The sequence below is a fragment of the Lygodium microphyllum genome, chromosome 18 (assembly GCF_053477565.2).
Source record: "Lygodium microphyllum isolate KBCC chromosome 18, Lygodium_microphyllum_v1.1.10, whole genome shotgun sequence".
In the NCBI taxonomy this organism is placed as follows: domain Eukaryota; kingdom Viridiplantae; phylum Streptophyta; class Polypodiopsida; order Schizaeales; family Lygodiaceae; genus Lygodium; species Lygodium microphyllum.
In genome coordinates this window covers 121,475,315-121,502,455 of record NC_141152.1, presented here as the reverse complement: position 1 = coordinate 121,502,455, position 27,141 = coordinate 121,475,315, and the positions used below count along the sequence as shown (strand labels likewise).

At 38.2% G+C, this 27,141-nt stretch overlaps 1 protein-coding gene across 2 annotated transcripts; it reads left to right on the top strand.

The window, feature by feature from the left end:
* The first annotated feature begins 7,405 nt into the window (after positions 1–7,405).
* Positions 7,406–12,471, top strand: LOC148021318 (NADPH-dependent aldo-keto reductase, chloroplastic-like). Of its 2 annotated transcripts, XR_015694709.1 has the most exons (6): positions 7,406–7,792; positions 8,002–8,183; positions 8,369–8,609; positions 8,725–8,904; positions 9,285–12,041; positions 12,137–12,471. XR_015694709.1 is itself a non-coding variant. In XM_087699192.1 (5 exons), the coding sequence occupies exons 1-5, from the start codon at positions 7,640–7,642 to the stop codon at positions 9,510–9,512; spliced, it is 984 nt and encodes a 327-aa protein (XP_087555318.1). In that variant the 5' UTR covers positions 7,406–7,639; the 3' UTR covers positions 9,513–12,471. The 2 variants fall into 2 exon arrangements, 1 of the variants encoding a protein (XP_087555318.1); XM_087699192.1 differs by having other exon boundaries at positions 9,285–12,471.
* Positions 12,472–27,141: the final 14,670 nt, after the last annotated feature.

Below are 27,141 nucleotides of genomic sequence, written 5' to 3'. Positions count from 1 at the left end.
CGTTCCCACGGGTGTGACAAATCCTATAGGTGATGCAACTCCACTAGAATGACGAGATGGAGACACTACATCAGTACCTCCATAACAACCACCTAAGCCACCCTCACTTAAACTTGCACGAGAGCAAGGAGTAGTACCTGTATCTCAAGCCAACTGTGGGCTCACCGCATCCATGTCTTTGCAACATCCCCCAAAACCACTCCCTCCATCCAGCCCAAGTCTGGAGCATTGACCTCATCTACTAGAAACTGAAGCATCAAAGCATGCTGAAGTAGATCCAATAGAATAGCCTGATGGTATCCGAGACAGCTCCCGGTCCGCCATATCTTTGAATCAAGCCATCTGATCTGAAGACATACGTGTGAATATCTCCTACAACTCCTTGTCACTCATCCCTCAACTCATCGTGCTCTCTAAATATAGTCAAAGGTCACTTGTATAGACATAAAGTGATGATAGCGTTATCAATATAAAGATTCAAGCAAAGCATGATAATATAACTCTGAAAAAAAATGATGTTACTTAAAATGCATATTCTAGAGTATTCTTATAAGCGATTCATCAATGAATTGAGTAGGTGGATACTGCAAGTACAATGTAGCCTATGGTCCCATGTCAATCTACTGGCACAACTTCACATACACTGAAAGGTCAATAGACAGGTCACCACAAAAGGATGAGTCCACCTCGTTCTTAAAGAATTCCTGGCCTATTGTCTTTCTGTCATCAAGACTCGATTCTACCTCCTCTATATACTCCAAGCCATCTTCGACCTCCACCCCTTGCAATATCAACCCCTCCATACACATATTGTCCTCATCTACACTGGGAACATTGCTTTCATCAGACACTCTCACAGTTGGGGAAGCTGAAGGCATAATATACCACCATCGAGGTTGTCGGGAGTTTGGATAGAAAATTACTTGTTCAAAATCACATACAAGAGAGATTCAACATTTGTGACATATCAGTGTCATAACAAAATTTTAAAAAATAGTTATTCGTGCACATGTTCACAATGGGCTGGCAAGACAAACGTGTCGCACAGATCCACCGTCCATTCTTTTTTGGAATCTATTTCGAGAAATCCATATGGACGTCATCAAACAGTTGCTCCAGCTCCTTCTAGTACCACTTTGAACCACTACACATCGAATATGATCATGGAGAAGCTACAATAATCCACTGAGATAACACTTTGCAAGTTTCCAAAAATACTCCATCTCATCTATAACGGTGTTTAGATCCGTGGCTCGCCGTCGGCTCTCTTGCTCAAACTTTGCCATGACACCACAATCCATTGTGAAGCATATTTTGTTGATGCACTCAACACAAAATTGTCGCCCATGCAAACACACCACAATGTATATTTTGTACTGTACATTGAAACAATTAGATTAGTTGTCACATATAAAATCTAGATACAACAGTTTATAAAGCATGTGGTCACCTTTGTACTACATTCCCTCGAGAATTCCTACTCCTCAGTAGAGACCTCCACCCCTTTACGAGAGACTGTGATCAAAGCTCCATGTAACCATTGCATAGACATAAACCGTGGCATCTCGTCTATGCCCTCGGGATATCGAATCGGTCATGGCACATATTGCATCAAAATTTTGATCGCACTTCTTCTCGATCTTTTCTAGCTTGCTCATACCTGACAAAGCCACATCTCCATGGATGCATAGTGCAACATACAAAAATGATTCACTTTCTCCTCCATTGCAGCATCCATCCTTTTTCTACCCCATTTTCAACCACCACATCTTAGGTCAATCTATCATTGTCCTTCACCATAGCATATTGTTGTCTCTGAATCCACCGTTGGTAGCCACTTTGAAATATACACCAATGCCAACCTTCAAACATGCTACCTTCTGACCGAGCTCATTGTCGCACAAAGCCGTTCACAATTTTCATGAAGTGCTTCAAGAAGAACATCCATCATGTATGGATAGCTCCCGCAATATCCACTTCATCTACAAGATGCACCAGGAGGTGGGTTTGTATCGTAAACATGTTGGTGGGCTGATACTTCTCAAAGAGACAGACCATCTCCAGGAGGTGGGTTTGTATCGTAAACATGTTGGTGGGCTAATACTTCTCAAAGCCTTTCACAATTTTCATGAAGTGCTTCAAGAAGAACATCCATCATGTATGGACAGCTCCCGCAATCTCCACTTCATCTACAAGATGCACCAAGAGGTGGGTTTGTATAGTAAACATGTTGGTGGGCTCATACTTCTCAAAGAGACATACCATCTCCATTGCTTCTCGCCTTACGGATTCAATAGAGGATGTCTTGATCTCCTTTTGTGAGATCCATTGCACTAAATTTAACAACTTGTAAATCGTCCCAAGTATATTTGGAGTGAGGCATCCTTGTATCGCAATCGGTAGTACAAACTGCCACAAATAAAGAAGCATTACGAACACGGAATAGACTCTAAATAGCAAAATACACAAGCCACTTACAATCCATTTGTAGTACAAACATGACATATCTTATACCAATCACAGGATTTTAGCCCTAATAGTTGGTCATCTTTAGAAAAAGCAGATCTGAGAGAACACATCATACCCGTCGAAGTGCAAATAAATTTGATAATTTAATTTACAATGCGCTTTTCTTTAGTGGGAAAAACCCAAGGAATGAGAGGTAGTTTCAAGTGACCATCAGCACTTAACTGTGGCCAAAGCACCTCCATCTTGCCTACCTCCTTCAAATCCATTCGTACCCTTACAGTGTCTCTCTTTCCTATGATGTGGTCCCATAGTAAGCTGCCCATATTCTTAAAAATATGCATGGGATCCAACAAGTGGTTGATCTGTAAGTGGGTCCAATATGACAATTCGTAGAAAACCAAGAACCATCGGATTCCTTTTGGATGTGACTTTGTGTGGACCATTTTCAACTTGTACCAGCTTTGGGCATTCATTCGTGCTGGAGGTCATCCAAGAAAACCTTCCCTCAGTTCATGACCTTGCGGCAAGAAAGAGGCATGTCCTTGATATACCATCTTCTTCATGGTTCGTGACCTTCGGGAGTCTAACTGTGGTCCACACAATGGATATGCATGATAACATGAGGTAACCAGACCTATCTCAACACCCCTATTTAGTGAACACAGACTTGAACGTCACTAGCATGAACCATGGTAGTTTCTCTAGGCTCTTAGGATATCAAATAGATCACTGATGTATACTATATCAAAACTCTAACTTCACTACCTCATCCAATCTTTGTGGTAGTTTCTCTAGGCCCCTAGGATATGGAATAGGTTGCTGGCATGTACTATATCAAAACTCTAATTGCACTACCTCATCCAATTTTGGCGGCCTCATACCTATGAAGTCACATCTCTTTGAATATGAGATGCATCATACAAAAATGATGTACCTTTTGCTCTATATATTCATCCATCCTCTTCTTTATCCCATTTTGAACTATCAGGTTCCCACTTAGTTTATCATTCTCCTTGAGAGTCCATAGCTATTTGTTACCTTTATCCACCATCATGAGCCACTCAAAAATATGTACCAAGGCATCTAACACTAGTCAACAATCTTTAGCCATGTTAACCTATAGATGAGCCCCTTGTCACATAAATCCCTTTTAGATCTTCATAAACTACTTCAAAAAGAACATCCCCATCAACTATGCACTGGTCTTGCAACCTCCACTGCATCCACAAATGATGTACTCAAAGGTGGATTTGTATTGTGAGCATGCCTATGGGTAACTACTTCTTAAAAAGACATTGTCTCCACTACTTTCTTGCCAATTGAATTGAGAATATTCTTATCTCCTTCTATGAGAATCACTACACTAAGTTTAGTAACTTATAAATGACCAAACATGCCTTTGGAGAGAGGAAAACCATGATCATGATTAGTAGTATGAACTATCACAATTCAAACATATTATCTATCACATATGAATGCATAATAGAAAATATAATAAGCACTTAATCGAATCAATGGCTATCTTGGTCAACATAGATCAGACACACCTTATGCTAAACATGGGATATTTTGATTCCTACTAACTGGTCATCCTTAATAAATGCAATCCTAAGTGAGCGTATCATACCCATCGACGTGCAAATGGACTCAATGTTTTGCTTCACCCCATGCTCCTCTTTCTTGGACAAAATCTAAGGAGCATGAGGTAGTTATATATAGCCATTTGAGCTTGTTTAGGGGGAATATTTCTCCATCTTACTATCTCTTTCATATTCTTTATTTCCTCTGGAGTGTCTCCTTTTCCTTTAATGTGGTCCCACAACAAACTACGACCATTCTTAAAAATGCACATGGAATCCAAAAGATGATTGACTTATAGATGAGTCTAATATAGTAACTCATAGAAAATAGAGAATCAACACATTCAACATGTAAGAAACTCTTGATGGACCATCTTCCACTCATACGAGCTTCGTGCATTCATGTTTGCAAGAGTTCGACCAAGGAGTCTTTCTCTCATATCACAGACCTTTGGCAAAATTGCCACATATACCTCATAAACTACATTTTCATCATCCATGACCTTCAAGAATCCAATCTTGATCCATATACAAGACATGCATGGTAACTTGAAGTGACTAGCTTTGTAACAACCATTATATATAATCACCTTGATCATGAAAGTGTATATTGGAGAAAGCACATACAACATAGACTCATTTACTTAAGCACTCTTGTAAACCCAAAAAGTCATGCATGCTCTACATAAAAGTGATCCTCCCACAACTGCTTAAGCTCATCAATCAATGAAGGAAGAAAAATGTCAATATTAATCTTGACCTTCTAACATCCAAACACCAACAAGTTGAGGATCAAGTGTTCTTTCTTATTGTTAGAATTCTATGATGGAATATTATAGTTAAGAAGGACTCTTGGCCATACATTATAAGAGGTCAAGCCAATCAGAATGGATTCACACAATCCATAGCAAGACCAAACCAAGATTCCTTGTCTCTTTCACAAAATCGGGAAACATTGAATTAATATGATGCCACACATGTGAGTATGTTGGTATATACTAGATACAATCCTTTATTGAGGTTTAAGTGAAAGGAATTAATCACAATGATTTAGTAAGAAGAGTTAGGCAGAAAAGAGATAATAATTTGTGAAAAAGAGAATGTATTATGCAATAGAACACAAGAAATATTTGAAACCTAGCGATAGGAGCTTATAAGGGGAGGTTTTTATTCAAATATTCTACTTCATATATTAATCCAATTCAAACAAGTTTTAGACAATAGCTTAAGATAATTTCGTTGAGATAATAGCTTAGAAATACCCTATATGCATCAATAGAATTAATAATCCAAAATCAAGACATAACCTTGCTAGGAATAAAATCCGTATATGCATAGATTCCATTCAAGACAAAGTAGTCCACATAAATCCAAAAGCTCTATGCTAGAGCTTGTAGAAGACACTTATTTCAGCCTAAAATAAGCTTTTACATCAATACTTCAGCAACACATCAAGAAATCTTCAAATCTATCGATGCTATGTCGCAAGGAGATAACTATAGGTAAGGAAAGGCATTCAGATCAAGAGAACTTCATTGCCAAAGCTATGGACTACAGTATTATTCGGCTTGTATACCATGTATTACAATAGAGATTTTTTGTAGATCAATCCATAAATGACCTCCAAGTACTCTCTCTCATTATGTTTTGGCTCTATCTTGGTGCTACTCTACTATGAGCTACTTCTATTCATGAACAAAAAGCATGAGATGTGTCCCTTTTCCTTCACAGTTTGTCAACAAATTTCCAGTAGATGGCACCCCTGTTCTCCCCAAAGTTACATTGAATTCACCACCCTTAATGTTCAATTTCAACCCAAAAAGCCCTTCCTAAAGTCACCAAAAACATACATTAAAGCTAGGTAAGACTCTTCCTATGTAAACTATCCTATAGACATCTAAACTTAAGTATGAACCATATGAACTTGTTAAGTAATATAAAGAAGACTAAAGTTCCACTAGGCATGTAAGCCACTTGTTAAATCTCCATGTCCAGTTCTCCAAACTAATTCAACTCCTCATGCAAATAACCCAACAAGTGTCAATAGAGGCGTATAAGTGAACTCCCTATAAAGTTGGACTCTATTACTATTTCATCTATTGGATATTATATCACACGACATGGTGGATCTATTTTGGTATGTCATATTTTCAAGCTTTCCATGCTTGTAGGGATAATTATACTTGACTTCAAAAAGTTCTAATTAATACTTGCATGTGACATGACCCTAAGGAATAAGGTGTTGATTTTCAATAATTTGCATAGAGTTATGTTGGCTTTATGGTGTGGGAAATCAGGCTCTTATTAGACTTTGTAAATGTCATCAAAACAATGAAAGAGAACACATTATGCCGTGTTGTTTTCATCTCCCTACAAAAAATATATTCATTTTGTCTTCTTATCCCTACATAGGTTTATTGTCATGTGGGAGGGATTCAACTCACTTTCTAGCATTGCCTCCACCTGCAAGTGCACAATTAGGTAGAGCCTTCTCAGACGATGCATGTAGATGAGAGCAAAAGAGACAGATAGGACAAGTGGAGGACAAAGGAACTTGAGGTAAGAGAGAGGATTGTGATGTATTGTTGATCACCATGTCACATTATTTGGCCTTAGTAAATGCAGGACCCGGAATTCGAGGGTACTTTGTAAACCACACCAAGTATAAATTTTGACATGGTCAAAGTCAACAGCACAAGACACCCAAGGAATCAATAACTTTGGCGACTTATGAAAGTCAGCACACGTGTGACCTGGCCCTAAAAATGTGACTACCTTTACTTCTTAAGCCCTTACCTAGAGTGATGTGCGGCGTGCCTCACGAAGATCTCACGTGATGACGAGAATGCAACAACTGTTCGGCTTTGGGAGAACGATATTTTTCGTTGCTCTTTCCCTCCTTGCTCTCGGCTCTCTTACAGTTCGATCGGCCTCTAGCCTCCGAGTCTCGACTCTCGACTCTCAGGTGAGGCAGACGGATATTGTCTGTCGTCTGCATCTCTTGTGGTGGTGGCGGTACCCACCACCAACTATGCGCCGCTCGGAATGTCCTGTGGAAAGGGGCCGGCAGTGTCTCTCTTCCACCCACTCTCCACCAGGCCCCCCAAAAACTCTCTCTCTCTCTCTCTCTCTCTCTCTCTCTCTCTCGGGCTAGAAAGACTCCGCGGAGAGAGAGAGTGCGTCTGTCTTATCGTGGGTCATCCCCAAGCCACTCGATCACTGGTGGTCCGTGCGGGTCACAGAAAGGACAGTGGGAGAGAGAGAGAGAGAGACACGGACTCCGGAGGACGTAGCCTCTCAGGACGATCAGCACGAGTCCCTGCACCCCCGTCTTTCTCTCTCTCTCTCTCTCTCTCTCTCTCTCTTTCTCTCTCTCTCAGATGCCCGACGTACACTGCCCATATTATGACCCGAGCACGTTCGACGTGCACACACGTTTCTATTCGACGACGTCACTGTTATGAGAAAGTACGTAATACACTGCTGCCCATCGTCGCTGTTCTCGATGTCACGAATGGCATCGTCGATATGATCATCAGCATGATCAGCGTCAGCAGAAGCACCATCAAGTGCTCATAATTTACCAGTTTATGCATGAGATGGATCCCTTACCTGACGTGAGTTTTAACATGAGAGGCTTTCGGCTAAACACCGGCCAGTTTATTCCTGCAGTCGGCCTTGGCACCGTCAACTTCACCTCTTCCTCTGATGAAGTCACGGCCGCCGTCCTGCAGGCAATACAGGTACATGCCAATCGCTTAAGTATAAGATGTATATAGATATATATATTCGTAGTGCCGTCTGCACTATTGTCACTACTTTGAGTCTTAACATTAAATCTGTTACACACGTATTGTACGTTTAACCTGTTACGCTCATACCTACTATAAGTTTATTTTTAACGTCCATCTGTTGCATGCACATGTGGTGCATTTATGATTCATGCGGCCAGATTGGCTACCGGCACATCGACACTGCCAAATACTATGGCACCGAGGCCGCGATTGGCAAAGCTCTCGATATGGCTTTCCAATCAGGCCTCGTCAGAAGAGAAGACATGTTCATCACATCCAAGCTCTGGTGCGATGATAACAGCCCCGACGATGTCAAACCTGCTCTCTTGACCTCCCTGAAGTAAGTTCAATATCGACCTCTTGTCGACTTTCATACGATAAGCAATCCATCGCTAAATAACGACTTTAAGTGCTTGCGATAGGGAGATATATGATTATGCACGGAGTCTCAATCCCCAAGTCTGCTTATCTAACAGTTTTCATGGTTTCTGTTGGGTATCGAGTTTTTATCTTTCGGAATCACAGTGCCTTGCAGCTGGATTATCTTGATCTTTACCTGATGCATTTCCCCGTGAGGTTCACGAAGGGAGCCCGCATCCCACCTAAGGAGAGGGAGTTCCTTCCACTGGACTTGCAAGGCTCGTGGCGGGCGATGGAGCAGTGCGCTTATCAGGGGCTGACTAAAGCGATCGGGGTGAGCAACTTCTCGACGAAGAAGCTAGCAGACCTACTTGAGTATGCAGAGCTGGCACCGGCCGTCAATCAGGTGATGTAATTAGCTACTAGATTTTGTTAGAATTAGTCGCATGATCATGTGGGATTAGCTGCAACCGATGATAAGGGAGTGCCTCTCATCTCTTCGTGATTATATTGCGGCCCAGGTTGAGATGCATCCGATATGGCAGCAGAAGAAACTGCGGGAGTTTTGTGAGTCGAAGGGCGTGCACGTGAGCGCGTGGTCTCCGTTGGGAGCTCCAGGAACTAAGTATGGAAGCTGCGAAGTGCTGGACCATCCCGCGGTGCAGGGCATCGCCACACGCCATGGCAGGTCACGAGGACAGGTACTGAATGGACTAGATTAATATTAACTTGACTTTGTCGAGCTGTCACAGATCATCACCGGAAGCGGATATTTTCTACTGTGCCCGTGCACTCACGTCTGCCACGTGCCCTGGCTTTCAGGAAAATTGACAGTTTGCAAGATAGGCGGCATGCGTCCTGTCGAATAGACACGTGCACTGGCTCTTCTGAAAAACGTTTTCTTAATACTGTTCTGATCTGAAAACAGATTCCTCTCATCTCCCTTTTACATGTCAAGATCTGTCCATACAAGCATATATATATATATATATATATATATATACATACATACATATACGTACGAAGTGACGAAAGATAAAGATTACACGAATCCACTCTCATGTGTAGCTCTTTTTTGCAGATTGTATTGAAATGGGGTGTACAAAGCGGAGTTAGTGTCTTGCCAAAGAGTTATAATCTTACTCATCAATTGGAGAATATCAACATCTTTGATTGGCAGCTTACAAGTGATGATTTAAACGTGATCTCACAACTACAACAAAAAAGATTGTCCATGTGTGAATACCTTTGTGACAACACAAGTAGCCCTTACAAAACAATCCAAGAGCTTTGGGATGGAGAGGTGTAACTAGTCGTTCTTAGCATTGGTATTATTGCAAGTCATCTCTAAGTCATGGTATGTATTCCACTTTGCAAAAATGAAATCATGCGGTTTCATGTTCAATGTGACTTAAACACTTGAAATCATGGTACCTTGAAATACTCTCTGTTATGTTATACTCTGTGCTAAGACTTAGTGATCCTTCTTAAATATTTTATAGTAGAGAAGTTCATGTCATTTTTCTATTCAAAATGTTGTATTTTGGGGTTCACAAGTGTTTGGACTATAGACATGTCGTATATTGTTGCCATGGATAATTGGCCTACATACACTTGAAATGTTAACTATTTTGTACTACTCCAAAAAATGATTGTGACCTCTAGAAAGATATGAAGTTTTGATATTACAATTAATTCATTTGAAAGTATTCAAGTTTTTTTTCTTCCCAAACCAAAATATAACATAATTGAAAGTAGAGCCACCACACCTCGGGAGCTACACTTAAAAAACAATAATTTTATAATGCATGATAAACAAAGGGCACTACAAGGAAATGGAATGATAGCAATGCTAGTTAATGTCCCACTTTGCTGGCACCACTAAAAGCATTGCTAATAGCATCACTATATATGGACTCTTATACTTTTTGTGTAACTATTTCGTCCCATTTGAGAGAGAGAGAGAGAGAGAGAGAGAGAGAGAGAGAGAGAGAGAGAGAGGAGAGGAGAGCAAGAAAGAGAAGGAGAAGGCTAAGGCAAGCATGAAGGAAAAGGAGAAGCCCATGAAGGAAAGTGCAAAGAGGAAGTGGAAGAAGAAGACAAGGAAGGATAAGGAGATGGCCACGAGGGAGTAAACATGTGTTTTCCATCCTCAAGATAAGACCTTCTCTCTCTCTCTCTCTCCACATTTCTTTTCAACATTGTGTTTAGAGAGAGAGAGAGAGACACAGAGACACAGAGAGAGAGAGAGAGAGAGAGAGAGAGGAGAGGGGGATGGAAGATGGAGAGAAAAAGAGAGAAATTTTATAAAATAATGATTTAAAATTAAATAGAGGAATGGTATACAAGAGAGATGCAAAGACAGACAGAGAGAGAGGAGAGAGAATTAAACATATTTAAAAATATATTTATTTAAAATATTATTTTTAAATATAAAATAAGTATTTATTTATTTTAAGATAAAAGTATTAATTTTATTTTCAATATAAGAGAAGGAAATATGATTTAGAAAAAAAGAGAGTATTAGAAAAAAAATGAACTCACAAATAGACCCCTAAAAGTAATACAGTTTAAGATGTGGGCCTTTTGGATTGGCCAATAGGAAGGCTAGATGTTGACATCCATGGAGGGTGAATCTTCTCTCTCCAAATCTTGGGTTTTTATTTAAAAAGAGAGGTAGTAGGGGAGATTTAAAAAATGAATGAATGAATAGTATACAAAATTTGAGTTTCTGACATCGTATATTTCCCCCTTTTTTGGAGAATTTTCAATTTTGGTTTTTTTTCCTCTCACGGAATCAGTTTGACCCAAGAGTGGAGCAACAGACCACTTTCCCTTTTCTTCTCCATAGTGGTGAATTTTTGTCTCCATTGAAACTCCTTGGTGAGAGTAATTAGGGTTTTGAGTGTTTTGCTTACCTTTGCACTTTTTTCTTTGTGCAGCTCCAGATTTTGGGCAAAACACAAGTGCCCCATCTCTCTTTGCATTTTCTCTTGTTTGCTATTTTTTCAATAGGGTTTGATGTCATGTCTTACTGTTATTGTTGGTTTATTGCAAAGGTCGTTTTGCGCAAGAGACACAAGTGCTCATCTCTCTCTCTCTCTCTCTCTCTCTCTCTCTCTCTCTCTCTCTCTCTCTCTTCCCCCCTCTTTGTGTGTTGTTTCTCTTTTATGTTGTGTTTTCAATAGAATTTGATGTTGATTCTAATTGTTGTTTTTTGTACAGAGTTTATTTGGAGCAAGAGGTAAAAGTGTTAATCTCTCTCTCTCTCTTTGTTTGGTTTTTTTTTGCTACTATCTTTTTAATACAGTATGATGCTAGTTCTAACCCTTGTTGTTGTTTTATTGCAGATATAATTTTGGGTGACATTGCATAAGTACTCATCTCTCTCTCCCTCTCTCTTTCTCTCTCTATGTTTCCTCCTTTCTACTATTTTTTCAGTATACATTCATGTAAATACTAACTCTTGCTATTATCTTTTGTAAAGATCAATTTGGGAAAGATTGGATAGGAGCTCATTTATTTCTCTCTTATGAATACTCACACACTTTCTCTTTCTTCATCTTTGTGTTTTTCCTTTTCTACTATCTTTACAATAGGATCTGATGCTAATTTGAACTTAAAGATCAATTGTTGTTGTAGCACCAAACACAAGGTAGAGCAGAGATTTTGTAGCTCAATTTACGAGTAAATTTGCTATATTTTGTGGTGCCAAATTTTATTCATTTTGTTAGTGACTTTTATATTTGATGGAATTGATGTTTTTTTTTTTCCTATCATTTGTAATGGGTTTTGATCAGCAACGATTCAATCTTTTCTTCAACAGATCAGTTTATAGGTAAATTGGCCCTATTTTGTGTTGCTTCTATTTATGCAGTTGTCTAGATATTTTTGTTAAAAGGGATTCATGTATGTATTTTTTTGTACATGTAGATATTGTACAAGGTTTAGGTGAAGCACATAATTCTCGATTGACTATTTTGTTGTGGTGAGTGATTCCTTTGTGCTAGATGATATGGATATGCTGGAAGTCGATGGTTCAAAAATCCTTTGCTTTATTGGTCTTGTGTGTCCATTCAAATCTCCATGCCAATTGGCAATGATTCATGAAACTCTTGTATCATATCATCCATATAACACACAATGTGTTGAGTCATATAAGAATATCTCAAGTGCCAATCCAATGTGCCTATTAAGATTTGCATGCCATGTGGCTACTATCCTTGTAACAACTACTCTATAATACCCAGGTTTCATATAATGTATTGAGTCAAACCAAACTCCTATTCATTATAATAAAATTTATTTTGGCAAAATTCTCTGAGTATTCTTATGTTATTCTTTCCATTATATTTATTGTAAATGATATGATTAAAGTGATACCTTAAAATTGAATCTATACTTCGTGTCGATGCACATATCCATAAGCATATCAATATCCATGTTTAAAAAAAAAAACAAGTGTAAACATTTCTTAATGCCATGTTGATTTGTATGGCATATTAGTGATTACTAGACACTTAAAATGCTTATTGTTTAGGGGTTAATACATACTTCTTTACATTTAATGCTTATTTTATAATGCCTGTAAAAAGAATAAGCATTCTCTCAATAGAAGTACATAACAGAAAATATGAAGGAAATTGGATCATTGATACGTATCATTTCTCGTCTTGGATACATATGTGTCCAAGTATGAAGGGAACTTTTAGGTTGAAAGCATCTGTAGTTGTAGATGTATCAAAGCACTAGAAGGGTAAAATTTTAGCTCTCAAACAAAGAAATATTGATTCTCACTTTGTAATAGAAGCATTGGTACAACATGTATTCATACAAAAACAAGTACATATTGCGCCCACTATGCCCTTTCAAGGGAACATTTCGAATAGTAAGTATTTGCAACTCATTGTTGAGAATGAGAAATTTCATGATATCTATATAACTACTCATCTCATATTTACAAAAGTATACCCTTCGGATTGGTGTGAGTGGCAAAATGTCGAGATTTTCATAGATTCTTTTAAGTGTTACCACCTCGAAATTGGTAGATTGCTGTTTGAGGGATGTACAAGTAAGCAGCTCACAGAGGACCTTGTTTTTTTCTATGACTCCAAGTACATATTGCCAAAGGGGGGTCGAGAATATCCAACCCTTGAGTCTATGTGCATACCGAATCTCAATAGCATAGAATGTCCATTGTGTAGTAGCGATATTTTGCACATGTGTAGCATAGAAATTTCAGCAGACATATTGAACTGTATGAAGCCAAGCACTAGCTCAAAGAATGTACATCTAAGCTGGTTCATACCAATTGCAATTTTTGCACATATGTTCAAGGAATGTAAGGGTTTGAGACGTACCAAAAGCACATACGTCATAAAAAGTGCATCGAAGGATTATGTAATAAGGATTCTATGCAAAACTTGGACATCGAAAATGACTCACATTCCTGACAGAGTGGAGTGTCGAGTCACAACAAGGGACATGGCTTTTAAGTAACAACTTTCTCTCTTAGTTGACTATTATCTTACTTTGGGATGAATAAGCTAACTTTTCTTTCCAATTACAGATACTTTGTCACATGATAGACTTTATTCCTAGTGTTCAAGTATTGTAGATGGAGGATTCGCAAGGGTGAATGGTTGTGCTTGATCAAGACATGCTTGAAAGTGCAGCTCTAGATATTACTATCATTTATGAGGGTCGCGAGCCCCAAGTTTTGCAAATGGAGAATGATTGGCCCTTGAGTATAATGCACCAGGAAATTACAATGTTAATGCAGAATCCACTTGCTAGCTTCTATTTTAAAATAGATGGTAGGAAAATTTGAAGCCGAGCTGAGGGTATTATTACCAGTGAAAAGTGTGTGGCGCCACATATTTTAGAAATTGTAGTCTCCTTAAAAATCCCAACACCACAAGTTGTAATATCTAACAATGGTAAATTTTTGAAATTTTTTTGCCAATGGAATATTTTTACTTGCAAACTTGCCATATTTAAAAATTATAGTATTTATGTAAAATCGTATATATACTTTTCACATCGACACATTATATATGCATGTGAAATTTATAAAGACATTAAGTAAAGCCATAACTGAACATCGTATGCGAACATCCCTTATTTAATGGTTTAAAACTTTAGGTTTTTAAGGTATAACTAGTTTAGTTCTTGTTTCATTATTTCATTTTACACTTTCTCTCTTTATCTCTTTACATCCACCATATCCCTCCTACCTACTACAATGGATGCTCATACACACTTTGACAAGTGGATTGACAAGATTGTCTTTGCTAGCCAGGGTAACGAGATATTTCAGGTTTTCCCTAAGAACTTCAACCTTGAAAGCATGCTCTCATTGCTGGATCCCCCCCTTCAAGTCTTGGAAGACTTTGTGAGCACCATTACTACATGCACATACTCCATCGAGGAATCGAACAAGACTTGGGTGTCTTTGGAACAACTCACGGTACTTCAAGCATGAAAGAATCACCAAAAAGTGGTAAAGAGGTGTTTGGCTCACATGGATTCTTTGCACATAGTATACACTATTTCCATGGGTAGTATACCAAGTACAATACCTTTGAATCTCGTGGAGTGTAATTGTGCATTGGAAATTTACCTCATTGCATTGGATACATCCCTAGAGAAGGAGAGCGAAGATACAACCCCACAAGTTTTTGCTATCATATACACAGGAGAAGAGCTGATTGAAGAGCTTATAAATGTTGAAGAGGAACATTGGGTGGTGGTTGGCAGAGCAAGGTTTGGATCTCATGGTGACATCTTCTTCAGAATACCCACAAGTCGACAAATCCAATCTCGTCTCCTTGACGCCCATTGAAGTAGATGGTGTGTAGTACTTGCTTCTGTCGAATGTGCTGCAATACTTGGAAATCAAGGAAGAAGAATTGTTTTCTATCCTAGTCAAGGATTTGATGAAAGACCTGATCGATTATGATTATAGGGATGTGCATCCAACCATGGTAGAGATTGGAAGATATGATGGCACAAGCTACTACAACAAGCAGCAGTTATAGACGCGCGCACAGATGCATACTAAAATTTTAAAAAATTTTGAAAAATATAGACGCAATTGCGCGTCTATATTTGCATCTAATTTGCAAGTGAAATCGCATCTATGTGCACATGTATATGCGCATCTATAAGTGCATGTATCTGCGCATCTATAAGCGCGTGTATATGCGCATCTATATACGCATCTATAAGTGTGTTTAACTGTGCATATATAAGCGCATCTATAAGCAATTCGTGCTCTATTTACACGCGCTTATAGACGCGCGCACAGACGCGCACTAAAATTTTTTAAAAATTTAAAAAATATTACTGGTGTGTCATTCTTTTCAAAGTAGTCCCGTCTTGCATTTCTTTTGGGTTTTTTTGACAGGCGCACGACACAAAGAGAGGAGAAAGGAAGAGGCAAAGAAGAAAGGGTAAAGAGAGGAGGAAGCAAGAGGCAAAGAGAAAGGAGAGGGAGGAGAAGGAGTTTGTAGCCCTGTCGCCGCCCATCACAACACCGATTCAAGGTGAGTCCTTCTTCTTGTCTCTCTCACTCACTCACTCACTCTCTCTCTCTCTCCCTCTCCCTCCCTCCCTCCCTCCCTCCCTCTCTCTTTCTCTCTCTATCTTTGCTTTGAGTTGTATTTTGCTACATTCTTAGCTTTTGGTATGTTTGTTGCGACGAGGAGAACAGCCAAAGAGCAAGGAGATGGAGGAGAAGAAGGAGTTTGTAGTTGTGCCGCTGCCCATCACAACAAATATTCAAGGTGAGTCCTTATTCTCTTCTCTCTCTCTCTCTCTCTGTCTCTCTCTGTCTCTCTCTCTCTCTCTCTGTGTTTACTCTGAGTTGTATTTTGGTTCCTTCTTAGCTTTGGGTATGTTAGTTGTTGCTTGCTTTTCCTAGTTTTATTTTGTGCTTCACTGCTAATTCGCGTCTACAAGCGCGTCTGATATTCAAAGTAGACGCTCTCGTAGACACGTAAGTGTTGAAGATCCATAAACCTCCTAGGTTTTTTTGAGTTTTGTGGACCTGGCGTGTGTAAGAGTGCGTCTGATCCACAGAGTAGACACACTTGTAGACGCGCTCACATTAAACAACCACATCTCCTTTGAGGTTTTTTTTTTCATACACTGTTTTCTGCGTCTATAATCTCATCTATGTGCGCATGTATATGTGCGTGTATGTGTGCATGTATATGCGCATCTATATAAGCATCTATAAGTGCGTCTATCTTCGGGTATATATGTGCGTCTATATGCACGTGTAGTTTTCACTATAAGCGTGCTTGTAGACGCGAAATTGTAGACGTGCTAGTAGACGCGGTAATAAACACGCCCGACATTTTTAAACACAATTCAAATATTGCGTCTACAAGCGCGTCTATGGAGCCTTTTTGTTGTAGTGCAAAAGGTCTCTTCAACACACTCTATAGAGTATGAAGATATTTTTTTGTGAAGCAATTAGGTCTATCTTGACCTTGTGCCAAAAACCACCTCTTGCTTTCTCTGTGGTAGAGGTCTTGCACAATCTCGTGAACAAGTCTCGAGAAGCTCGCCTTTGGAATGATGAGATCAAAAGAGTGCTGATACCTCCTGATTTCTATCAGAGCCACTATATCTGGCCTCCACTTGCGTTTCTTGTGGGGATGTTGAGGAGGACCCTTGTGATGGCGGCTAAAGGAAGTTGGGTTAGGTTGAGAATGGGATGCATCTGAGTTAGTAGATACTCCAAGCAACTCAACATGATATGAGGCTCTGAGTGGAAGCTTATTTGCAACTATCTTAGACCTAGCAATCTTTCCTACACAAGAGATGTGAGAACTTAATGAATAAGATAGAAAGTAAAACCCTCTTTTATATAACCCTGAACTATAAAACCCATTCACATAGATGCACACTCTCTCTTTCTCTCTCAAATAATGAATTGCATTCACACTGAACACATTTTTCATCTTACTATATTAGCTCTTTTTAAACCCATTTGCTGCCTTTTTGAAGCCTTGTTTCTAGCCACTTGGCTTGGTTTTCTTTGGCACTTAAGGCTTCATAATGCACTCTTTTAGTGACATGACGTGATTTCATCATGTCTGCAATCGATTCATCAGCATTTTCATTCACTCTCTTTTGTGAGAGTTTATCTTCATCTGCTATTATAATCCTATACTACCAAGATAGCAATTGGATCATTGGATTACTACCATTCACCCTGCCACCATGATCATTTTTTCTTTGGTATGCACCATGCGCTATCCAATGTGAATTTTCCATTCCTTGTGTGGACCAAACTCCGATGCTTCTCTTTTCTGCAATCTATGGCCCATGTGCCTCAAGGATATGCAGCTACAAAGACATATCACACACGAGTAAATCTATTATCAATGGTTTATACAATTCATACAATTTTAAAATATTGACTTAGTACGCACCATGTAATGTGTAATAGAGCTTTTACCCCATGCTTCCACCATGTTTTTGTAGAAGCTATGCATAGCATCGATAAATTTTTGCTTATCTTCATTGTTAAACACCATCTTGTGAAGTAAGGGACCTAATTTGTTAAGACTAATCCAAACCTTAGCTTTGGCTAACCTTATTTTTTCTCCATTACTTTGATCAAGAATTGCAGAATGTAACTTTTTCCACCCATCGTAGACTTGCAGCCTAAGAACCATGACATTCCCTTTCTCATTGATGGGTGTTTAAATAAACTTCCTAGCCTTTGCACCTCCAAAGTAAGGTTTTTTTAGCAAGTTACCAGATTTTCATGATCTCTTCTGATCTTTTTCAATCATCACTTGATACTTGTGTAGCCCAATTTCAGATAGCACTCGCTCCACATTCCTACACATTACAATGGATTCTTTTTCTTGTTACATCCTATAAGCAAAGCAAATGTATTTATATACAAGTTTCTCCATGATTCTGAAAAAAGCATGCAATGAACAAATGTGAATATGATCCAATGAAAAGTTGAAGATGGGCTTCCAAGTGCGTTTTTCTCTATTGCGTGTCAGTACAGCACTTGTCACCCTTTGCTAGTTCTTCTTTCTGTCCTTTCCTTTCATCCTCTTTGTTAACCAATATAGGCATGGATTCTTTGTATTTGCACCATTGGAGATTCCACACATGGATTTTAAACTTTATCAAGTCTCCTACAAGATGCCATTCCACCAAGTATTGACCATACCCATGAATCGAGAGAATCTCACCATGTTCCTAAGAGATAGATTTTAGATCTCAAAAAGCAACAAAAATATGCCAAAATATTTTACTCCAAGGCACAAATTGAACCTCCTTGGATGGAAGCAGCAGAGACAGATTTGCCAATTTTTAGAAGCAACAAAAGAGGAGATTTGAAAGTGGTTTTGAAGATGGACCGAATAGCAGTTTTGTAGATTTTTCATAAAATTTTCATGCGCCTGGTCAAACTAGTGCAAGTGGCCAACAGTGCGGGACCCCGAGCCGGCTAGGAAAATTTTTTCAGAGCTTGATTTGGACGCCGGATATGAGAGTTGTAGGTACCAGACCAAATAGGTGTGAAGGAGGACCAAGGAGTGAAGGGAGATGACCTTTCGGGTCCCTTCGCCCCCAAAATTTCACGTGACGTGGGTGGGGGGGGGGGGGGAGGAAAGTGGGGGCATTTTTTTTTTTGGCTGAAGAAAATGAAGGGGAGAGGAGGCACAAATGACGAGAGAGAGAGAGAGAGAGAGAGAGAGAGAGAGAGAGAGAGAGAGAGAGAGAGAGAGAGAGACGGGGCCTTATGCCATATCAGAGCCTGAATACACTTGTACTAACTCATCACAGTCATGGATTCCTTAAATTTTTTACTCTCCATCACCTAGCCTCGCTTGTGAAATGGCTATCTGAATGAAGAGATCAGAAATCAGTCTTTCTCGCTTCTCCATCTCTCTTCTCCAAGAGAGACGCTTTACATGCAAAGAATCAAGAAGAGGATGTGATGACAAATGCTTGCTCGGCATGGACCAGATTGCTATAAAAGATCAAAAGAACACTCAAAAGTGATGTCCAGCATGGGTAGGAGACTATTGGTGGGGCTAGTGGCTATACACGAAGTCATTTGTGGCCACCTGCAACATGCAAACTAGCGGTATGCCTATTTTTATAAAGAAAATGTGATTTTTTTATATTTAATAACTCAAATGAGGTGCGCATGGAAATAAATTTTGTATGAATCATGTTTTAAGTATATTTGAGGATTGCACATGATAAAATGTAGAACATGTAGTCATACATGGTCGTAATAAATAATTTAAAACCCAATATACCTCTTTTAAGAGGGAAAATGAGAGTTTCTTCTGTTTCGGGTTGGGTGATGAAGTTCATATGGAATAAAAAAATGATAAAAATCATTTTTTAGTCCATATGATTTGTCAAGATGCATAAATAAGAAAATACTACATTTTTACGCATAAATAAATGGAAGAAAATAGTGAAAAATAGAAAAAATAGGTTTTTGCGTCTTAAAGAAATTAAGAAAAAATATGATTTATGTGCGTGAATGTATAGCAAGGCTAGAGCATGAGGGATAAGCCTCAATTCAGCCTAGTTTCTATGTGAGAGTATGGTTTAAACACTTTTTATATGAAAAACTACATGAAAATGAACACTACACCTATCCAACGAATGCTTAGAAGTAGCACAAGACAGGATAATTTGAAAGTGGTTTTGAAGGTGGATCGAATAGCAATTGTAAATTTTTCATAATTTTTCCAAGTGCCTGGTCAGACTTGTGCAAGTGGCTAGCAATGCGGGACCCCGAGCTGGCTGGAGAGAATTTTTCAGAGCTTGATTTGGACACTGGATATGAGAGTTGTGGGCACCAGACCAAATAGGTGTGGAGGACCAAGAAGTGAAGGGAGGTGACCTTTGGGGCCCCCTTGGTCCCCAAAATTTCACGTGACCGGGGGGGTGTGTTTCTTTTTCCGTCGAAAAAAAATCAAGGGGAGGGGAGGCGTAAATGATGATAAAGAGAGAGAGAGAGAGACATGGCCTTATGCCATATCAAAGCCTCAATACACTTATACTAACTGATCACATGCATGGATTCCTTAAAATTTTCACTTTCCATTGCATGGCTTTGCTTGTGAAATGGCTGCTCGGATGGAGATAAAAAATCAGTCTTTCTCTCTTCTCCAAGAGGCACTTCACATGCCAAGAATCAAGAAGAGGATGTGATGACGAATGCTTGTTCGCGGATTGCTCAAATATTAAAAGTACGCTGAGAAGTGATGTCCATCGTGGCCGGGAGACTGATGGTGGGGCTGTCAGCTATACATGAAGTCATTTGTGGGCACCCACAACACGCAAACTAGTGGTATGCCTATTTTTATAAAGAAAATGTGATTTTTAAAATGTTTAATGGCTCAAATGATGTGCACATGGAAAGAAAATTTGTATGAATCATATTTGAAGTATGTTTGAGTGCTACACATAATAAAATGCAAAACCCATAGTCACACATGGTCGTAATAAATAATTTAAACCCGAAATACGTCTTTTAAGAGAAAAAATGAGGGTTTCTTTCATTTCGGATTGGAAAATGAAGTTCATATGGAATTAAAAAATAATACAAACCATTTTCAATCAATATGATTGCTCAATGCACATTTAAAAAAATACTACATTTTTATGCTTAAATAAATGGAAAAAAATAGTAAAATTTTGAAAAAAAAGGTTTTTAAATCTTTATTTTTTAAAAAATATGCTTTATGTGAGTAAATGTATAGTAAGGTTGAAGCATGAGGGATAAGCCTCAGTTCAGCTTGGTTTCTATGTTAGAATATGGTTTTACCACTTTTTACATGAAAATGAACATTACATCTATCTAACGAATGCAAAACCTAAACATAGGAGGAAAGAGGGGTTGTAAAAATGAGTGGTCACGCTGAAAATATTTTAAATTTTGATTTATATGATTATACATAGCATACATGCCAATCACCATTTAAATTTAAGAGAGACTAATAGGAAGAGAAAACACAATGCTAGTCTCTAGCAACATCACAATTACGAGTAGCTTGAAAATCATCAAACAATTTTCTTTGCACCTCACGTTGCTAGGTTTTTAATCATAAAATGCTTAAGTACCACATGTATCATCATTAGGAAGAAAATGAACTCACAAATGGGCCCTTAAAAATAATATAGTTTAAGATATGGGCCTTTTGGATTGTCCAATAGGAAGCTAGATGTTGACATCCATGGAGGGTGAATCTTGTCTCTCCAAATCTTGGGTTTTCTATTAAAAAAAAGGGGTAGTGGGGGATTAAAAAAAGAGAGAATGAATAGTACACAAAATTTGAGTTTCTCTCACCTCGTATTTTCCCCTTTTTTTGGAGAGTTTTCAATTTCGGTTTTTTTCCCTCTCACAAAATCAGTTTGACCCAAAAGTTGAGCAACAGACCACTTTCCCTCTCTTCTCTATACTTGTGAATCTTCGTCTCCATTGAAGCTCCTTGGTAAGAGTAATTAGGGTTTTGAGTGTTTTGCTTACCTCTGCACTTTCTTCTCCACGCAGCTTCAGATTTTGGGCAAAACATAGGTTCCCATGTCTCTTTGCTTGCTATTTTTTTAATAGGGTTTAATGTCATGTCTTACTGTTATTATCATTTTATTGCAAAGGTTGTTTTGTGGATAACCTTTTATCGAAATGTGGTGAAACTTCACACATACACTTGTTAGGTGGCCAAGAGCCCTTTAAAAAAAAAAAAAGTGCATGCAGAGCCTTGGTTTGAAGTTTAGCGTCTGGCTTTTTAAAAAAAAATTTGGGCTCTTTGCCAACCTAACGAGTGTGCGTGTGAAGTTTGGCCGCATTCCCATACAGTTTAGTATTTTAAAAATTATCCCATACCAAAATTATGGATGTAAAATCAACATCGCGACTATTGGCCCTTAGAAACTTCACACCACATAGACTATACAGAGGCATCAGGAGTAAAGTCTCCAATAAGAAATGGCAAATTTTTGCATGTTATTCCTATTGGAATTGACAGTGCTAACAAAAACTATTAAGTAAGAATTGAAAATACAGCGAAGATGCACAGTCAAAGTTGACAGCGAAGGATAAGTGTAAAATTTTAATTAATATTTTGAAGGGCACATACAATAGTTTTACATTGGGATATAGTCATATGTCAATTGCACAAGGATAACACTATGCCAAAAAAGATAGCATTACAAACTATGTTCATTCCATTGGAACGAATGCATCCTTCACTGCTTGAAGATTTCTTACAAGTTGGAAGTCCTTGGAAGTTACAGTGATGCACTTCGCATGTATTACACAACGTTGAGCATCAGTCATCAAGTCAACTAAAAAGGCCTTTGCAGCACACTGTAGAGCGTGAAGGCATTCTTTTGACTATCTTATGCTTTCTGTGCGGTAGAGGTCTTGCACAATCTCATGAACAAGTCTCGAGAAGCTCACCTTCGAAATGATGAGATCAAAAGAGCGTTGATACCTCCTAATTTCTCTCAAGGCCATTGTGGTTTCCACTTACGTTTCTTGTGGGGATGCTAAGGAGGACCCTTTGTGAGAGCGGCTTGAGGAAGGTGGATTAGGTTGAGAAGGGGGTGCATCTGAGCTAGTAGATGCTCCAAGGGACTGAACATGATATGGAGCTCTGAGCGGAAGCTTATTTGCAACTACCTTAGACCTAGCCATCTTTCCTACACAAGAGATGTGAGAACTCAATGAATAAGATAGAAAGTGAAACCCTCTTTTATATAACCCTGAACTGTGAGCCTCATTCACATAGATGCACACTCTCTCTTTCTCTCTTAAACTATAAATTGCATTCACACTAACTCACATTGTTCATCTTACTATCTTAGCTCTCTTCGAACCCATTTGCTACCTTGTCGAATCCCTGTTTCTAGCCACTTGGTATGGTTTTCTTTGACACTTGAGGCTTCATAACAAACTCTTTTAGTAACATGACGTGATTCCATCATGTCTATAGCCGATTCATGAGCACTTTCATTTGCTCTCTTTTGCGAGAGTTCTCATCCGCTACTATAATCCTATACCACCAAGATAGCAATTGGATCATTGGATTACTACCATTCACCCCTCCACCATTATCAGTTTTTCTTTGGTATGCACCACGCGCTATCTAATGTGAATTTTCCATCCCTTGTGTGAACCAAATTCTAATGCTTTTCTTTTCTGCAAAGTATGGCCCATGTGCCTCAAGGATACGCTACAAAGACACATATCACATGAGTAAAACTATGCTCAATAGTTTATACAATTCATACAATTTTGAAATATTAACTTAGTATGTACCATGTAATGTGTGATAGAGCTTTTACCCCATGCTTCCACCATGTTTTTGTAGAAGCTATGCACAACATTGATAAAATTTTTCTTATCTTCTTTATTAAACACCAACTTGGAAAGTAAGGGAGCCAATTTGTTAAGACTTATCCAAACCTTAGCTTTGGCCAATCTTGTTTTTTCTCCATTACTTCGATCACGAATTGCAAAATGTAACTTTTTCCACCCATTGTAGTCTTGCAGCCTACAAACCATGACATTCCCTTCCTCATTGATGGGTGCTGAGAGAAACTTCCTAGCCTTTGCTCCTCCAAAGCAAGGCTTTTTTGGCAAGTTACCAGATTTTCCTGATCTCTTCTCATCTTTTTCAATCGTCACTTGATACTTGTGTAGCCCAATTTCTGATAGCACTCGTTCCACATTCCTACACGTTGCAATGGCTTCTTTTTTTGGTTGCATCCTATACGCAAAGCAAATGTATTTTCATCCAATTTTATAACAAACTACAATTTACCATTACATTCCTCAACAGACATATTGTAGTATATTACCATTGTCAAGTGCACCTTGTATAAATCTAAATAGTAATTTTTGAGTTTGGTGAACTTCACCTCATATGCATTTTTTGTTCCTAACCTTTAGTGTTTCCACTCATTGAACATGTATGGGATCTTTTATCAGCTCCAAAACCTTTGCATTAAGTTGCCGTCGGGCCTCTATTAACTTTGAAGGTTGAGGAAGAGGTACAATTCTATTTCTCTTTAGCACACGACCAAACCCAGCCTTCACACCTTTGAATATCTTTGAGTAAGTCGATATGCTAATACCAACCTTTTCAGAAATGGATTGTACATCCACAAATGAGAACTCATTTTGCACATCTTTCAATATGCACTCAATCACCTTTTCCTTCATAATCTTAAACTTAAGATTGCTCAAAGAATTTTCCAATGTACTTTTCTTCAGCAATTTAATTATACATTATCCAAGCTCACCCTCACCTAAGTTCTCATTCTAAGCTACCATGCATGCTTTGATACGTTGCTTCCATTGGCTGCTATTCACACAAGTAACCCGTTGATTGGCTTCTTCTTTTATTTATGCTCCAGTGTTAGCTTGTTGTTGATTTTTCTTAGATCGTTCAATTGTGCCTTTGCCTCCTCATATGAGATACCAATGTCATGGATACTGTCTTGCATTGTAATAATTTGATTGTTTTATTGAATTATAGTGTTATGCAGCTATACCACTTGTCATATGAGCTGTTGTATAGGAAGTTGATGTGCAACAATCACATCATGACAATTTTTCATGGTTTCTTAGCAAGTTGTAAATACTTTGAACACTTGATTATTGAGTCACCTAGTGTAACCGAGCAATCCATTTTCACCCTCACACATATACTTCAGCAAAGTTGTGATTCTTGAGAAAGTTGGAGGTCTATTGTTTAAGGGATCAATTGGGTAGATTCCCCCATCAACCCCACAATTCCACATGTTTTAATCCCATTTGCCTGTAACTCTGTAGAACCTGAGGGTTGACACTGATATGCTGGGTTCTTTTGAATAATGGGGTGTATTCAATCTCTACCTCAATATGTAGCTCCTTCTTTCATGTATTCACTTTACTTTTTTATAGAAATGGGGATCCTACTTGGTTGTCACAAGAGATAGAGTGGAGATGCATAGAGAGGCTCACAAAGGTTCCAAGGAAAAGGAGGGTGTAAATAATTCACTATGTCAATGAAGGTTGCATAAACATAGAGAAGAGGTCACAATAGAGCCATGAGAGAGTACATATATGGGGGAAAATAGCTCAGAGAGTAGAAATATCTAAGACTTTTTGTATTTTAAAAATTTCTATTTTACCTCTTAAAACATTTTCCAAAAAATACGAAATTTGACCAGTTGTTTTTTTAAAACCAAAAGCTAGAATATAAAAAATCCTCAAAATATCTTAAAAGAAACGGTCAAAATTTTATTTTCATTGTTCTTGATTAAAAAATCAATTGTCTCATATCTACTAATCATTTTGCATTGAAAATGAAGCACCACACTCCTGTAATTAATACCTTTTTAAATATAAAATTTAGTTGAAAGACTTTTTGAATGAGGAGAGAGAAGAAATCTGAGTATATACTTTGTGGATAATTAAAAAAAGACAAAGTGAGATTGCAAAAGTGGAGAGAGAATATGATTATTTTACTATTCTTTACTTCTCTTTTCCTTGTTTTAAGAAGGAGGGGGGAGGGGGCTAAAAGGCCCATTTGTGAGTTCATTTTTTTCTAATGCATTTAAAAGAGAGAGAGAGAGAGAGAGAGAGAGAGAGAGAGAGAGAGAGAGAGAGATTAAAAGAGAAAAAGATTTGGTAAGAGAGAGAAAAAGTGAGAGAAAAGAGAAAGATAGATAGAGAGCGAGTGAGTAGACAATAAGGAAAAAATGAATCCCAAAATAATCCCTTAAAAATGTTATAGGTTAAGAGACAGGCCTTTTGGATTGTCAAATAGGAAGGCTAGATGTTGACATCTATAGAGGATGAATCTTTTCTCTCCAAATCTTACATTTTTTATTTAGAAAAGGATAGTAAGAGATTTTTAAAAGGGAGAATGAATCGAGTAACAATTTTGAGTATCTTTATCCTTGTATTTTTCTCTTTTTTGGTGAATTTTTAATTTTTCTTTTCTTTTCACACAAAATCAATTTTACCCAAAAACTTTAGTACCAGATCACTTTCCCCCATTTGAAAATTCATTTATATTAAAGCCATTTGGTAAGAGTAATCAAGGTTTTGATTATTCCACTTACCTATGCAATTTCTTCTCCTTACTAGTCTAGAATTTGAACAAAATATAGATGCTAATCTCTCTTTTCATTTTCTCTTATATGTCTTTGAGTTGAATTTATTTATTTTTTTAAACTCTTCATTATAAGAGAATGGGCCGATAACGATGGCCATTCCAGTTATAAATATCGACATCACTATTAGAGCCGCTAATTTGTGTTTGTGATGCTTACAACAATGCAAATAATGACCACAAAAAAAAAAGTGTCAAAATTTTGATTGTGACATTGATTGAATGCATTTGAGAGAGATATATATATATATATATATATATATATATAGAGAGAGAGAGAGAGAGAGCATCATTACCTTCACCTTTACTACCAATGTATATGAAGAAGAGGGGTGCAAAGGAAAAGGGAGAGAAGCTGCGAAAGAGAGGCACAAAGGGTTTCATCTTGGAGCTGTTGAGGTAAGTACTTTGCTTCTTCTTGCTTTATTTTTATGTTTTTTTCTTTTCTTTCTTGGTTTTTGTTTATGGAGAGATGCATTGAGAGAGAGGGAGTGAAGGAGAATAATGGAAGGGGAAGAAGGGAGGGAGAGGAAGAGAGAAAGAGGAAGAGAAAGAGGAGAATGGAAACAAAGAGAGAGGGGAAGAGAAAAATAGAGGGATGGAAGGAGGGAGAAAGGAGAGCGAGTAAGTAAGAGAATAAATGAGGGAGATAGGGGGGACTCTGAGGGAGAAACAAAGAGATAGAAAACAAAGAAATGGAAAGAGAGGTGGGGAGAGAAATAGAGAGGGAGGAGAGATAAAAATAGAGAGGGGGAGTATGCATGT

Excerpts from the sequence above, each read along its gene's own strand:
- LOC148021318 (XM_087699192.1), top strand. The coding sequence starts at position 7,640 with ATGCATGAGATGGATCCCTTACCTGACGTGAGTTTTAACATGAGAGGC. Across the intron at positions 7,793-8,001 it reads CCGTCCTGCAGGCAATACAG|ATTGGCTACCGGCACATCGA; the intron begins GTACATGCCAAT and ends TCATGCGGCCAG. Across the intron at positions 8,184-8,368 it reads GCTCTCTTGACCTCCCTGAA|TGCCTTGCAGCTGGATTATC; the intron begins GTAAGTTCAATA and ends TCGGAATCACAG.